At 41.9% G+C, this 14,437-nt stretch overlaps 1 protein-coding gene across 1 annotated transcript in view; it reads left to right on the top strand.

Annotated features, from left to right (window-relative positions):
- PDCD11 (programmed cell death 11) overlaps nt 1-14,437 on the top strand; it is a 27,166-nt gene that overhangs the window by 6,735 nt on the left and 5,994 nt on the right. Inside the window, 17 exon segments of the mRNA XM_010175394.1 lie at nt 498-644; nt 768-1,019; nt 1,945-1,974; nt 1,977-2,090; nt 2,808-3,008; nt 3,589-3,759; nt 4,128-4,347; nt 6,690-6,830; nt 8,889-9,004; nt 9,174-9,694; nt 10,178-10,240; nt 10,698-10,806; nt 11,319-11,408; nt 11,731-11,833; nt 12,360-12,537; nt 13,217-13,273; nt 14,064-14,186. Coding sequence (XP_010173696.1) covers nt 498-644; nt 768-1,019; nt 1,945-1,974; nt 1,977-2,090; nt 2,808-3,008; nt 3,589-3,759; nt 4,128-4,347; nt 6,690-6,830; nt 8,889-9,004; nt 9,174-9,694; nt 10,178-10,240; nt 10,698-10,806; nt 11,319-11,408; nt 11,731-11,833; nt 12,360-12,537; nt 13,217-13,273; nt 14,064-14,186 — 2,636 coding nt within the window.

Genomic DNA, 14,437 nt, shown 5'->3' with positions numbered 1-14,437 from the left:
TTTGTTCAGGTTTCCATTCATGATACTGCTAAGGCAATAAAATTTTAGCCACAGTTAATTTATTTATGGCCATGAATACATTTTTAGAAAGGCTTGAGTGAAAGAAACTAAAATTCACCTTCCACTCAAGTGTGTGTGTCTACCATTACAATCAGCTGATGGGCAGAAAGTTACTCAGTTATGATCATTCGTGTGTCTGACATTACTGTATTGGGTATGTCTCTGGAAAAAATTCTAGTTTGACAGAGTCAATAAGAGATTTGCTGCAGTAGCCTATGCTTAAGGAAAAGAGGCTGTAAAAAAACCTTCATGAAATATATAAAAGCTAATGGGTCAGACTGGTTGGGTGGAGTGTGGGTTGGACTAAGATTTTATTTTTTGGAGGGTGATTAGATTTGGTGATAATAGGTGTTGCTGTGTCTTGGCTGTTTCCTACTTGTGCACGGTCTGCTTTTCATGCTGAATTTACTGATCCTTTTCTCTGTTTTGGGTTCTAGGGCAAAGTGTTTGCTCTGAAACCCATTGGGATGCAGGTGAAAGTGACTGATGGGATTAAAGGGCTTGTGCCATCAATGCATCTTGCTGATGTGACCCTGAAGCAGCCTGAGAAGAAGTACAACAGAGGAGATGAAGTCAAGTGTCGGGTGAGAGCTGCCAGACAGGGTCTTCAGCTGCTTTGCACTCTTTTGTTCTGAGTAGTTAGCAGCTGGATTGGTCAGACAGTAGCAGACATGCTTTTTGAACCTTCCTGTACTCCGTTCTTGTAGGTGCTAGAATGCAATCCTACAGGAAAGAAGCTGATCCTTACTCTAAAGAAAAGTCTTATCCAATCAAAGCTTCCAGTCCTTTCCAATTATGAAGATGCAAAACCAGGTCTGGTCACACATGGCTTTGTGGTGTGTGCAAGGGATTTTGGCTGCATTGTGAAGTTCTACAATGATGTCAAAGGTCTGGTACCCAAGAATGAGCTGAGCTCAGAACCCATATCTTGTCCAGATAAAGTCTTCCATGAAGGCCAGGTAATTAATGTACTTATGCCATGCCTTGTGTTTGAATGCTAAAGAGAAATCTGCAGTTGAGTTGGCCCCAACATGGGGTTTCCTCTGAAGGAACCAGCAATGGCAAGAGATGTTCATATCTTCTCACTTTAAGTAATAGTTGTGCTGCATTTCAACAGATTAGGCTTTGAAAGGGGCAACTCTTCTTTGGGTATTTCACAGAGCTGTCTTTATGTCTAGGCTTTCTTTGTTCTGGTGTGCAGGAGGCACCATCCCATACAGGGATGGTGCTTGATTGAGTTACTCAGATCTTATTAGAAGTTTGGGTTTCTAGGCTGTGGCTTCTTCTAAGGAAGTTAAAACTCTTACCTGTAGAATCAGAAGGATAAGGTTTGCTACCTCTGCATTCTTCTGGTTTTCCTGTTTGTTTCAAATCCTGCACGTCTTTAACCAAACACTGTGAGAACTGTGCTGTTCACCAAGTTCTGGTCTTTGTTGTGGTCAGACTTATAGACATCTCATCCCTCTTCGGTTTTTTTTAGGGGGGGAGGGTTTGTTTGTTTGTGGGGGTTTTTTGTTTGTTTGTTTTCTGGTGCTTTTGTTTGTATTTAATCCTGCTATTTGTTGACTGACTAAGGAGAAGGGTAATTTTCTAGTCAAGATTTCTGACTGCAAATCTGGATATGTGAATTTTATTCTCAACTCTGCTACAGACCTGCCACATGCTTTTAGCAAGTCATTTAATGATTATGTACTTCAATTTTCCATCTATGTGATCAGAAGGACATTTGTCTCTGGTTGTACCTGTTAAGTTATAGTCACTGGTCTGCTATCTTCAGGTGTGAGAATGTGTACTGTGTATGCATTACCCTGTCTCATTTTGAAGGTGATAGCACACTAAGGGGGAGGGTCAGCTGAATTAAACTTTTATCTCTTTTTGCTGCAGGTTGTTAAAGTGATGGTTTTAAAATGTGAGTTTTTTTGCAGGAAAGACTCTTGTTGTCCTTCAGATTATCAGGCAAGCCTGCCCCAGAGGACAAAAAAGAATGTACTCCAAAGAAGAAACAGGAAGTGAAATATCAAATAGGAGAGGTATTTAATTCAGTGACTGATCCCTTTTTTGCCTTTTACTACTTGTTTTCCAAACAATTTGGTATCACTTTGAACAACTTTACTTTAAGAAAAGGTGTTGGTGGTCAGGAACTAGCATTAAATGTTCATTTCCTATTGTGTGGTTGGCCTCCTGGATCAAAAACAGGATCTCTATTGTCAGAGCTCAGGATAAAGAAGTCCCAGGACAGTCCTTCTGGAGGTACCAATTAGTGCTCCTATTCCTAGGTGGAGTCCTCTTTCTTCTGGGTGCTGCTTATGTTCTCACTCCAAAAGCAGCTGCTTTTGCTCCTCTGTAAAAGACAACTGCAGAGAAATGATTTGAAATGCTTCCCTGTTGTCTTTGGAATGAACACGGTTTCCAGCACCCTACAGGTATTGCTAGTGCAGGAACAGGACAGTTCTAATCTTGTTTAAATTATTCCCTTTGCCCTTCAAATAAAAAGAAGAGAACATTCTCACAACCAAGAGAATGTTTCTAGCTCTTGATTTCTCTGGAAGCTGAGAATTACTTTTTATTTTACTATCAATGCTCACAGGCTTTTTATGCTCACCCCTGCTCATGTGAGATTTTTCTCATATATAGATGGGAGGCCAAGTCAGAGCTCCTGCAGCACAACATTTGGTACCCTGTGCATCAAACGGGGTGACTTGAAAGACAATTGAAATTTTATATCACTGTATGTGTTCTCTTTTCAGATGGTTGATGTAAAAGTCTTGAAGAAGAAAGATAACGGGTTAGAAGTTTCTATCTTAAAAGATGAAGACAGTGTGATCGCTGTGATTCCCACAGTGCACCTCTCTGACTTTGCTTCTAACTGCAAGCTCCTATGGCATTGTCTTCAAGAGGGAGATGTCCTGCCCAGAGTTATGTGTCTGAGTGCCAAGGGAGAGCGTATTGTATCCTTTGCCACCTTAACCAGTCAAACAAAGCAGGGGGAAGAGGGGAAGGAGATAATCTGTCAGGAATCCAGAGTATCTGCAACAAACAGAAGTTATACTAATTGGTGTGTTGAAGTGGAAGTGTCTGTCAAACTAGTGATACTTCAGAGAGTCATTATAACTTGTTTGTGTTAAAAGTGAGGCTCAGCTGCTGCTAGAAGCCCATCAGAACCAGGACTTGGTTGTGAATTGACTGATCTTCCTAAGCAGTTTCTGAGCTGTTAATCATATCACAACCTTAGTGAAGATTTTGCTGGTTTTATACCAAAAATCAGAACTGAAATGTTAGGAAGTTGGCAGTTGAAGTTCTGATAGTGTGAAGCATGCCTCTTTATTGCTGAGAAGCTTAAGAGACATTGATTGCTAAATTTTAGTGTAGAGACATCAAGACAGGAACTGGAATTGCAGGATTTTGAGCTCCTGTAGTGTCTAATCTGCAAAAAGTGCTCTGGCCTATTGGTTAGCAGCACCAAGAGATTTGCTTGGCATCGGGCTCCTTTCATTCATCTTTTCCCATTTTTCCTAACTGGTTGTTCAGATCTTGAGCAGAAAGTCTGCAGTGATTTCTGCTGTACAGGAGGAGCAAGTTGTGAGAAGTTTCTCTGAAATCCAGCCTGGGATGCTGTTGACTGGTTACGTGAGAAATGTGATGCCCTTTGGAGTGTTTGTAGAGTTCCCTTTTGGTGTGACAGGACTGGCGCCCAAAGTGGTAAGCAATGCATTCACCTCAGTAAACAGCATGTGTGTGATCAGGCGTGCTTAAAATACGGCTTTTAGCAAAGGGACAACAACAAGGAGGGAACAATAGGGCTGTGGATTAAAGCTGCTTTTAGGCATGTGTTTTAATTCACTTCCAAAATGAAATAAAGGACTTCATTCAAGTGAGCTTCAGCTTCAAACAAGGATTTTATGTGACTTCAGTAATTCATTTTAATTGATGACTTTTTGTTAGTCTTTGTTAATTTCTCTTATCCAGTTTCATGAAGTCTTAACTCAAACCCTTCTTCTGAACAGCACTGCAGGTGGTTGATAGCAGCTGTGCTCAGTAACCCTTGCCCCTTTGTTTCCTTTGCACAGAGCATGAGTGACAAGTTTGTGACAGACACCAAGGACCACTTTGTGGTGGGACAGACCGTGATTGCGAAGGTGATGAGCACTGATGAGGAGAAGCAGCGTGTGCTCCTCAATCTGAAGGTGTCAGAGTGCAGCTCAGGCGATTCTGCTGCAGAGAGCTTTGCCCTTCTGAGTCAATATTTCAAGGAGATGAAAGAAATCAGGAACTTGTTTAAAAGAAGAGGTAAAAGATTGCAAATGTTCTGCTAAAGGGGGTCATATCACAAAAAGGAAATCCTATTTTCTTTTAAGTCAAAGAAAGCTGAGTTCAGGCAAAGACTTGGCTTCCAAGAGGAGCTTATTAGAAGGATGTGCGGTGTCTGCCATTGACAAGAAGGCTTTTTGGAACTACGGCTGGAGCGAGCCAAAGCAGCTGCTCTTTGAATTGAAGTCTGCTAGACTTCTTATATTGATTTCAGGTTGAAGCTTAAAGAATTAAAAATAAGGGGATAAATAAACTAACTGTGAAGTCCATATAACAAAAGAGGAAGGGAGATACAGTGGTACTAAAGGATGAGTTCCTTGAAGGGCCTATGAAGGTGAAAATAAGGAAGGCCAGTGTCAGATTGGATGTTCTGTGGACCAGAGCCTTTTTTAGCCTTGGAGACACTTCTTTGGTGTGAATATTTGTTAATTGCTTTATGAACCAATCTAAAAGTTAATCAGCTGAGATATATGGCAGTAGTTGCACCATTTAATTGTGTGTTACATGAAGAATTGTCTCTATCTGTTTATTTTTAATCCAGGAATGGTTAGTTTTTTGTATTTTTTACTCTTGTACAAGAGCTTTAGTCTGCAGACCTGATTTCTCTGGTCAGTAAACTGATGTTAAACTCCAAAGAGCTTACAAATACAAGGGATATTGGGCCAACCTGTGAAACCTATCTAATGTGCCAGCAGATGTCTAGACATTATGTTTTACTGTTGATTTTTGTTTTTTGTTTTTTGTTTTGTTTTTTTTTTAAAGTGGAATAATGACTCATGAAGTCCAGAAAAAATTCATTTCTGTGTGCCCGAGTGAATGGCCACAAAGCACCAGGGGAGCAAGATAGGCTGCCCAATGCCCAAACCTGAATTTCCCCAAATGCTTGAGAAGAGAATGGTGATAGGCAATATGGGAGGTTCTCGCTGGATGCAAACTCATGTATTAGAAACAGGTGCTTAAGACCTACTCCTGCTAATGACTTAATTTAGGAAAAACAACAGTGGTGCTGCATACTAGTGTGATAGGCATGTAACAATCAGAATGGGCATCATATCAGTTCTTCTCTATACTCAAAAGTAATGGAATGACAAAAGACAATTGGAAGTGGCCTGAGTCATTGCATGTGTCACTTGCTGTGACATTAGAAAGGCTGAGCAAGTTAGCTGTCTGACAGTAAAGCCATGATCTTTTTGTCTCTGATGCTTTCTGAAAAATAGTACATCTTTTTAAAGTGAATAATGCTTTTGGAGGGTTACAATAATAAAGGAGGCAGCTTTGTTTTAAGAAGAATTTCCTTACTTGCCTATTATAAACTGCATGCAGCTGATGCTTTTATTGCATTTAAGCAAATAGGACTAGCTTTGTCCATCAAGGTAAAGAGGAATCATTGACAAGAGTAATGTTGTATTATTTGTGTGCAGACTGTATTTGCTAGTAACTCATAACTGGTGAGAAAATACCATTTCTACGTTCATCTAAGAGTGCTTTTTACACTATGACAGTGAAGAACACTAATATTATTTTTTACTGGCAGCCAAGAACTGCTCCTGCTAGTATTATGGTACAGAAATCCACATTTCTGTGTGCTGTGACCATCAAGTTGTTTTTTGTTGTCAATATTTGTGCATGGGATAACTGATTTTCACAGAGGAGTTTTTCAACAGCCCTGAGCCTTAGCCAGGATCTGCCCAACTCTTACCTATGGTGATGCCTTTACTTGCTTCAGTAGAAGGATAATTACGCTGCACTCAAGTGCTTGTAATAACCCAAACCTAGTCCTCACAGGAGGATGTTTGTACAAATAGATTTGCCTACTTGTATTACAGGTTTGTTGAACGAGTCCTGCAGCAAAGGTTGTCTCACATGCTGTTTTTTAGTGTTAGGAATACTAGATGTATTGCAGTTTATTTTTAAAAATTCCATCTTTGCCTTTTTAGGTTCTTTTTGTACCCAGTATTATTGAATGTTTTGTTTCCTATAATTGTGAAGTGACAGGTCTGTTTTGCTGTTTTGTGTTTTTACTATTAATCTATTTTGCTTTCTACATGCATTTTTGTGTGACAGCGTTTGTGTGAGATTGGAACACGTTCTCTCCAAAGTTATCAAATCCTGAATTTCACAAAAGTGTTTCTACTTTGATTAAATCTTAGAATTTACTTGTTTGTATTTCTACGGATTCAGGAGCTTAAACTCTGTTTTCTGTTACGAAGGTGGATATAAATTCTTGTTCATGCTTTCTTGAGCAAAAGTTAAAACTCTTTGTTTTGTGAAGGAACAGCATAGATAAAACTGATTTCTCACTTTTTCTTCCCTTTATTTAGCTGAGTCTGGCATGGCCCAAGGCCTTTGTGAATTGGTGCCTGGGAAGGAGTTGCAGTTGGTGGTGCAGGATGTGAAGGAAGATGGCTCAGTGCTGTTCAGTGGCAGCTGTGTCACACCAGCCACTCGCTACCATTTGGGAGGTGAGGGTCTTTTTTTCGACTGCTTGCTTTGGTTTTCACTCTTGTACTTTGGAACCTCTGTCCTGAAATGAATTCTGCTGAGGAACCAATGTGGGAGGAGTCTGATCAGACTAATGATAGGCTTGAGGAGTAGTTTAGTTTCCTGATGTGTTGCCAACCTATTTGCATGATTCAGAAGGTATCACTTAAACCTACCTGTGCCTCTGTTACACCATCTGTCAGGTGGACCTAATCATGCCTCATATCTTGGCCTTATTTCTGGCTGGCAACCAGTCACCAGCGGTGTTCCTCGGGGCTCAATCCTAGTGCCAATTCTGTTCAATATATTTATCAGTGATCTTGATGCAGGAGTTGAATGCAGCATTAGCAAGTTTGCTGTTGATACCAAACTGGGAGGTGCTGTTGACTCTCTTGAAGGACAAGATGCCTTGCAGAAGGATCTAGGTAGATTGGAGCATTGGACAGTGATTAATGGGTTGAAATTTAACAAGTCCAAATGCTGGATTCTGCACCTAGGACTGGGTAATGCTGGGCACATGTATAAATTGGGAGAGGAGTGGCTGGAGAGCAGCCCTGCAGAAAGGCATCTGGGGGTTCTGGTTGACAGCAGACCCAACATGAGTTAACAGTGTTAACAGCCAAGAGGGCAAATCGCATCCTGGGGTACATTGAACACAGCATAACCAGACAGTGAAAAACGTGATTATCCTGCTCTACTCAGTGTTGGTGTGGCCTCACCGTGAGTGCTGTGTGCAGTTCTGGGCCCCACAGTTTAAGAAGGAAGGATGTGAAGGACCTTGAATGTGTCCAGAGGGTGGCAACAAAGCTGGTGAAAGGGCTGGAAGGAATGTCCTGTGAGGAGCAGCTGAGGACTTTGGGTTTGTCTAGTTTGGAGAAAATGAGGCTGAGAGGTGACCTCATTGCTCTCTACAGCTTCCTGAGGAGGGGAAGTGGAGAGGGAGGTGCTGGTCTCTTCTCCCTTGTATCCAGTGATAGCATGTGTGGGAATGGTTCAAAGCTGCACCAGGGGAGGTTTAGACTGGACATTAGGAAGCATTTCTTTACCGAGAGAGTGATCAAACACTGGAACAGGCTTCCTAGAGAGGTGATCAATGCCCCGGGCCTGTCAGTGTTTGAGGAATTTGAACCATGCCCTTAATAATGTGCTTTAACTTCTGGTCAGCCCTGAAGTGGTCGGGCAGTTTTACAAGATGATACTTGTAGGTCACTTCCAACTGAAATACTCTATTCATATATTTGGTCTGTTGGGCATTTTATGAGGTCTAGTTTGTGCTCCTTAGTTCCCTCCTCGAGCTCCTTAGTTGAAGCATACTGTATGTAGACAAAGTATTAATACAAGCTTCAGCTTACTTGTTTTTTTTTCTTCTTTGGAAACACATTCCTTGGAGCATGCTCTATCTGAAATTGCTGTTAATTTTTCTTTTAAATCAATGTGACTACAATTTCAGTATTTTGTGATTCAGAAATTAAAACAGAAAAGTGCCACGTGGTGCAGAACCAAACAAGTACATTCTGAGATAACAAACAAACCAATATAAACTGCTAACTTCATTTTTTAGGAGTAATATCCCAGTACTTCTGTGTTCAGAAGAGTTTGTTTCCTCAGCAACAGATAGACTAATGATGTTTTTGTGCCAATGTTAGCATAATCTTCAAAATCTTTATTACCTTGAATTTGTGTTTAGTCAGCCTTGTCTGCTAAGAGTTTGAGTTGCATCTTCATAAAATCAGTTTATTTATTCCATAAAAGTATCAGACTCTTTTTCTGAGTAAAGCAGCCCATTTTTTTTCTTCCTTGCCTTTAATGTTGGAAAAATCTGTTCTCTTCTTAAAGAGAGCACTTACACATCTGGCCACTAAGTTGACTTTGTTACAGTGACATAGTTACAATTAGTAACTAAGCAGTCTTTTTATCCCTGTGGTCTTCAGGAATTAAACTGAACTGTAGGCAGCCTTTCCTGTCTGTCATGTGCCACTAGCTCAGTTGCTCATAATTCTACTGTGTCATCAGGGGATAAATTTTGTTCTCATTTGTAGACAAGAGTCTTGTTCCTGGTGAGAAAACCAAGGCAGTGGTTCTTCATGTGGATGCCCTCACATCCAAGGCTTATGTTTCTCTTCAGGAAAAACTGTTAAAACAAAGAACCAAGCAAGTATGTGTTCAGCTTTTAGATCTGTGTGTTTCTGTTCATCTATCAAACTCTAGGCAATTAATGAATTGGGGGCAGGAGGGGGGCTGTTTCCTCCTTTAGAGCTGTGGGAGGTAGAGTGGAGGGAATCAAAATATCGTCAGGGTAAGTCACTATCTTCATTTCTGTCTAGCGACTCACAGAAAACTCCCAGCACTCTGCCATCGTGCAGCACATAGCAGAAGAGTTTGCCATTGTGTCTTTGTTGGAAACAGGCCAGCTGGCGGCTATACCCATAGCCTCTCACTTCAATGACACCTTCCGCTTTGACTCAGAAAAACTGAAGGTGGGACAAACAATCTCTGCAACCTTAAAAGCAGTGAAGGTGAATGACCACGGAGTCTTATTAGCAGTACAAGGCCCAGCGAAGAAGAATGTTTTTGTAAGGGTCCGGAAGGAATCTGAGACAGCTTTAGAAGAGATGCTTGCTACCGTGAAACACTCGCTTTCCCTGGGAGATATTGTTACTGGTACTGTTAAATCTGTCAAACCAACCCATGTCACAGTTGCTATTGATGACAAGCTGACAGGTTCGATCCATGCATCCCGGATTCTGGATGAAGTGCCCATAGGCTCGTTTCCAACATACACTCTGAAAGCTGGACAGAAGGTGACTGCCCGAGTCATTGGAGGCAGAGATGTGAATACTCACAGGTAGGAAGATAAGCTCACAATATTATTTGGGGAGTGCAAGGGGTGAAACAGTTACTCAATTCAGATCATCTAGCCTGCTCCCTCTGTCACCAGATGCTGTTACAGCTAATCCTTACTGGAGTAGTTAAGGCCTGAGGAAATCTGCTATGTGATGTTCTATCTCAGGTCCAGGTTTCAGTGAAGTAGCTCTACCTGTGTCACTGTATTTATCTTGAGTATAGATTGCAAGAAAAATAGATGTCTAAACTCTTAAGGTCCAGTGGAAGTCTTAAATGCAAGAAGGATTTGGCCCCAGGGGCTAAATTTGCCAGAGTATTTTGGGTACCTGAATTGCCACTGAAATAGTACTAGGAATAACTGTAACTCAAAGGCTTTGGTAGTTTTAGAGGGCTTACACCTGTTTTTTTGCCAGTGCAGAGGGATTACCAGTGACTAGGGTCTGGGGAGATCATGAGAAACTTTGATCCTTTTTCTTTTCTTTAGGTACCTGCCCATCACCCATCCGCACTTCACGTGGTCCATTCCAGAGCTCAGCATTCGACCAAGGTAAGTGTTAGCCTCTGTGCTGTCTGAAAATGCTTCACAGACCTTGTATATTCTTTCACTTTTTCCACCCATTTGTGAAGGAGCTGACCAAGAGCATGGAGTTTCTCAGGTATGCAGGGTAGGAAGACCTCTCACTCCCTCTTTCACACTAACTTGGGCCTGGGAGCTCACAGTGCTCTCTTAGCATGTGATTTCCTTTGAATGTCCTTTTGGCTTCATGTTCTGCCAGTCTGGATTCTGATATGTCCCTGCATGTCAGAAGGATTCCTTCTTAAGCCCAGGGAAGAATTAATTCCCTGCAGAAGGATGCAGCTGTGGAGGGGGTGGGGATGTGTATTACAAAGGCATTGTTACAGTAGTGCTGGCTCACCATAATCTCTTGGGTTTCTAAGCTCCTATCTTCATCATTAGGACCAAAGCTGTCTTACTGATGTCCTCTTTCTTTGTTTGCAAACAGTGAAGTAGAAGGGGAAGTCACAGCAGTGGTGAACCTTAAAGAAGACAGTACCCTCGAGGATCTGGGACTCTACAATGTTGGACAGACAGTCACTTGTTTTGTGAAAAAGGTGAGATCAGAGTCTACCTAAGAAGGGTGCTGGGGGAGGCAACAAGTGGTGGTGACCTCAGGGGCCTTAGTTCAGACCTAAACACTCACCCTACTGTGGTCTTCATTATCTGTGAGAGTGGCCCATGCAAGGTGCAATGTCTTATGGGGAGAGCAGGAGAAGGAAGTCACATTTTCTATATTTGATGGAGTTGAGCCGACTCATCCTTTTCCACATGCCTGTTTGTTGCCAGCAGGTGCTTCCCGCCCTGCACTCTAGCAAAACAGCCTTTGAGAAATTGAGTATCTCACCAGCACAAAGTGCGCTCACTGCTGATCCCCTGTGGGCACTTACTTGTGAGCCACAGTAGCATTATGCTTGTAAGAGTGGAAGCCAAATCACCAGTTCTGCTTGGTACAAGAGCCAAGGCTGGAGTACTTCTTTTTATCCTTAAAAAATAACAAATCCACCAGGGAAGGGTTTTTCCCCCGAGGTCTCATGCTGTCTTCTCTGGTTATTTGGTGCATTCTCAGTATAACATCGCCAGAAATTGGCTGGAGGTAGAAGTCACCCCTGACATTCGAGGAAGAGTTCCTCATCTGCTGCTGTCTCTGAACACCAAGGTAAGAGGCCATTACAGATAAGCTACACAATATTTTTTTCTGTGCACATAGCTGCAAGTAGTGACTGCAGACACTTCTGACATCCATGTGAAGTCATAGTCCAGTGCTCTGCCCTTCAGGCATCACTGCCACTCACTGACAAGCAAGTACTGTGCCTGTAGCTGGTTTAACTCAGGATAGCAGAGCCATTGGAGCAATGCTGAGCTATCGGTCACATCAAAGATGTGTTCGGAAAGTGTAAAGCTTCATAGGAGAAACATCAGTCAGAGTTGTGCAAAGCTCCTTTTCTGGTAATAAGTGGAAATCTGTCTTTTTCTTTCAGGTGTTAAAGCATCCAGAAAAGAGCTTCAGAATTGGCGAGGCAATATCAGCTACAGTGACTGGAACAGATGTCACCAAAACAAACCTCTGCTTGTCACTTACAGGTATAATGGAGCCTTAACAGCAGGACCCCACTGCATATGATGCTTTACTCATAGGTGGGTCTGTGCTGACCCCTCAGGTGAAGATGTTACACTCCATAGCAAGCTGTACCTCCCTGTAGGACAGAACTAGCCTCTGGGACCCTGACCCAGGTGCAGCAACACGCAAGGCAAGAACGGTCAGACCTGTAGGCTAAAGGATCACTTCCCTACTGTCTCAGACTGTCGCCTTTTTCTGAGTCCTTATGAACATATTCCCTTCTGATCTCAGACACGAGGTGGTACATTTGTCAACATTTGTCAGTTATTCTGAATCCTGGAACTGTGCAACTGCAGGACCTTGTCTGGGCTACCAAGACAAACGTTGCTGTGAACTGAGAGAGTGCATAGACTGCACCTTATCAAAAGTTGGTGGATTTGATACGTGACTAGGCAACTAAAATCAGCTTCACTGACTCATTACCACTGTTGCTTTGGTTGCATACTTTTGGATTATTATGAAGTCCTCATCTTCTTTCACTTTTTCCAGGAATTCAGTCACTGGAGCAGGGCACCATCACTGTAGGCACGGTAACAAAGGTGACTCCTCACGTTGGTTTGTCCATTGCGCTGCCAGGTGGGAAGACTGGCAAAGTCAGCATCTTTCACCTGAGTGATACATACAAGGAGAATCCTCTGGATGACTTCAAAGTTGGCAAGATTGTCAGGTCAGTAATTCTCTTTCTTCTTCCCTCAAGCTGAAAGGCTTAGAAATACCTTCCTTTGGTGACAGGCTTTTTGCTGCCATAAGATGATACCAGACCTGTGAGGTTCAGTCTGTAGCTAAGAAGTAATGCTGACTTATGACCTTATGGGTGTTTGGGTGAAAGTCTTGTATTTTCCATGTATGAGGAAGCCCCTTTCAGCTGCCTTTTTGGACTGTGTTTTGAGGGTAGCTACTCTCTTAGCTAAGGTGCTGATGGGACTGAGGGAAGGCAGTTATCTCAGCTCTTTGGGATAACCAGCTGTGGTTCTGTGGGCTGTTTGGCAAGTCAGTTGTCTTTACATTTGTAATGCACAAGTAACTGCATTTCCCTCCTTCACAGACTTGTTGGGAATGCTGGAGAGTACAACAGGCCAAGTGATTCAGCTGTAACAATCTTTAAGTCTTTTGTGCTAGCTATAGAGACTGGGTAAAGCAAGTAGATAGGTTTCAAAAAGCCCTTTAGCTGGTTTCATGAACTGTTGTGTCATGCTGGTTTGTGTAAGACAGCAAGTGCTCCAAGGGACAGAGTGGTTTGTTTCCTCTAGATCTTCATTCTGCTAGTGAAAATATCTATTTTCTACCTGTGACTTTTTTTAATGGGTAAAAAAACCTTTGTTTTCTCCCCTTACTCTGCCATGCAGGTGTTACATCCTCTCCAATGAGAATGGTAAAATCCAGTTATCTGTCCGGCAGTCCCGGTACGTGTCATCCCTCCTGTCTGTTGATCTCCTACTAGTGAAGAAAACAGTAGTGAAATACAGTAACTATTGGTTTGGGCAGATCGTTGTGAAGTGTTAAAAGGACAAGGACTACATTTTTTCTTTTTAAGGGATGAGACTTGTTCCTACTTCAGATTTTCCTGTGTATTGGTAAATGTGGAGTTGTTAATTTAGAGCTGATCAAGTAGTTTCGGATTTATTTTCTGTTTATCATAGTTTCTAGACTTAACTTCTTTGTTTGTGTGGGAAGAAAGGGAAAGTTCCACCATTGTATTTGTAATACAAGCATGTTACTTTTCAGTGTTCAGCTGCATTTTAACTGTTTTGATTAAATAGCAGACTTACTCCTAAATGTCTTTTAAAACTGAGCTTCTTGCTTTGTCTTCTCTGTGGAACAAAAATGCACAGACCATGTGGAATGAAGTATCTTAGAAATAAGTGGGGGGAAAAAACCAAGCCAATGCTGTGTACAATTTGAGACAGCATTTTACTGTCCTCATTTTCTTAGTGTCAGAGGAAGCCAAGCTGATCTGTTTTGTTTGGCTTTATTTACAGCAGCGTGTCTGTTCTCTAATACTCTGTATAGCTTGGCAGAGCTGCAGATAGTCCATTAGTACATTTGAATAAACTGAAGGGTGTCTCTGATCAGCACACTTTCCAGAAAGCACTAGCTGTTGTTAATACAGATTTCCTTTTTTTTTCCATATCCAGAGCTGAATGTGGATTATTCAGATAAGTGCTTTAACTTCTAACCTCTCTTTTCTTTTAGGCTAAACCCAAAGAGTAACAGCAAAGTGGAGGATGTAGAAATAACGTGTATTAAGGATGTTAAAAAAGGACAGTTAGTGAGAGGCTATGTCAAATCAATCACTCCATCAGGTGTATTCTTTGGGTGAGTAGCATAAGAAAACTATTCTGGGAAATGAAGGGTCTTGAAGAACTTTTTTTGAATATCCAATTGTGGAATCTTGTTTGGGGGCAGTCTCTGGCATAATGCAATGTTGCAAAGTTAACTTCCTCCTGGGAATCAAGATGTCATTGCTGCTTTCTTGAGCCTGTGAAATTAAAGTAGGGGAAATTTGTGTGATGCTATATAGAACTGGTGGTGCCACAGATAATCACTGCCCACCCCCTGCCCTCCCC

Source organism: Antrostomus carolinensis, unplaced genomic scaffold (assembly GCF_000700745.2).
Source record: "Antrostomus carolinensis isolate BGI_N321 unplaced genomic scaffold, ASM70074v2 scaffold32200, whole genome shotgun sequence".
Lineage (NCBI taxonomy): Eukaryota > Metazoa > Chordata > Aves > Caprimulgiformes > Caprimulgidae > Antrostomus > Antrostomus carolinensis.
This window is presented reverse-complemented; position numbering and strand designations above follow the sequence as displayed.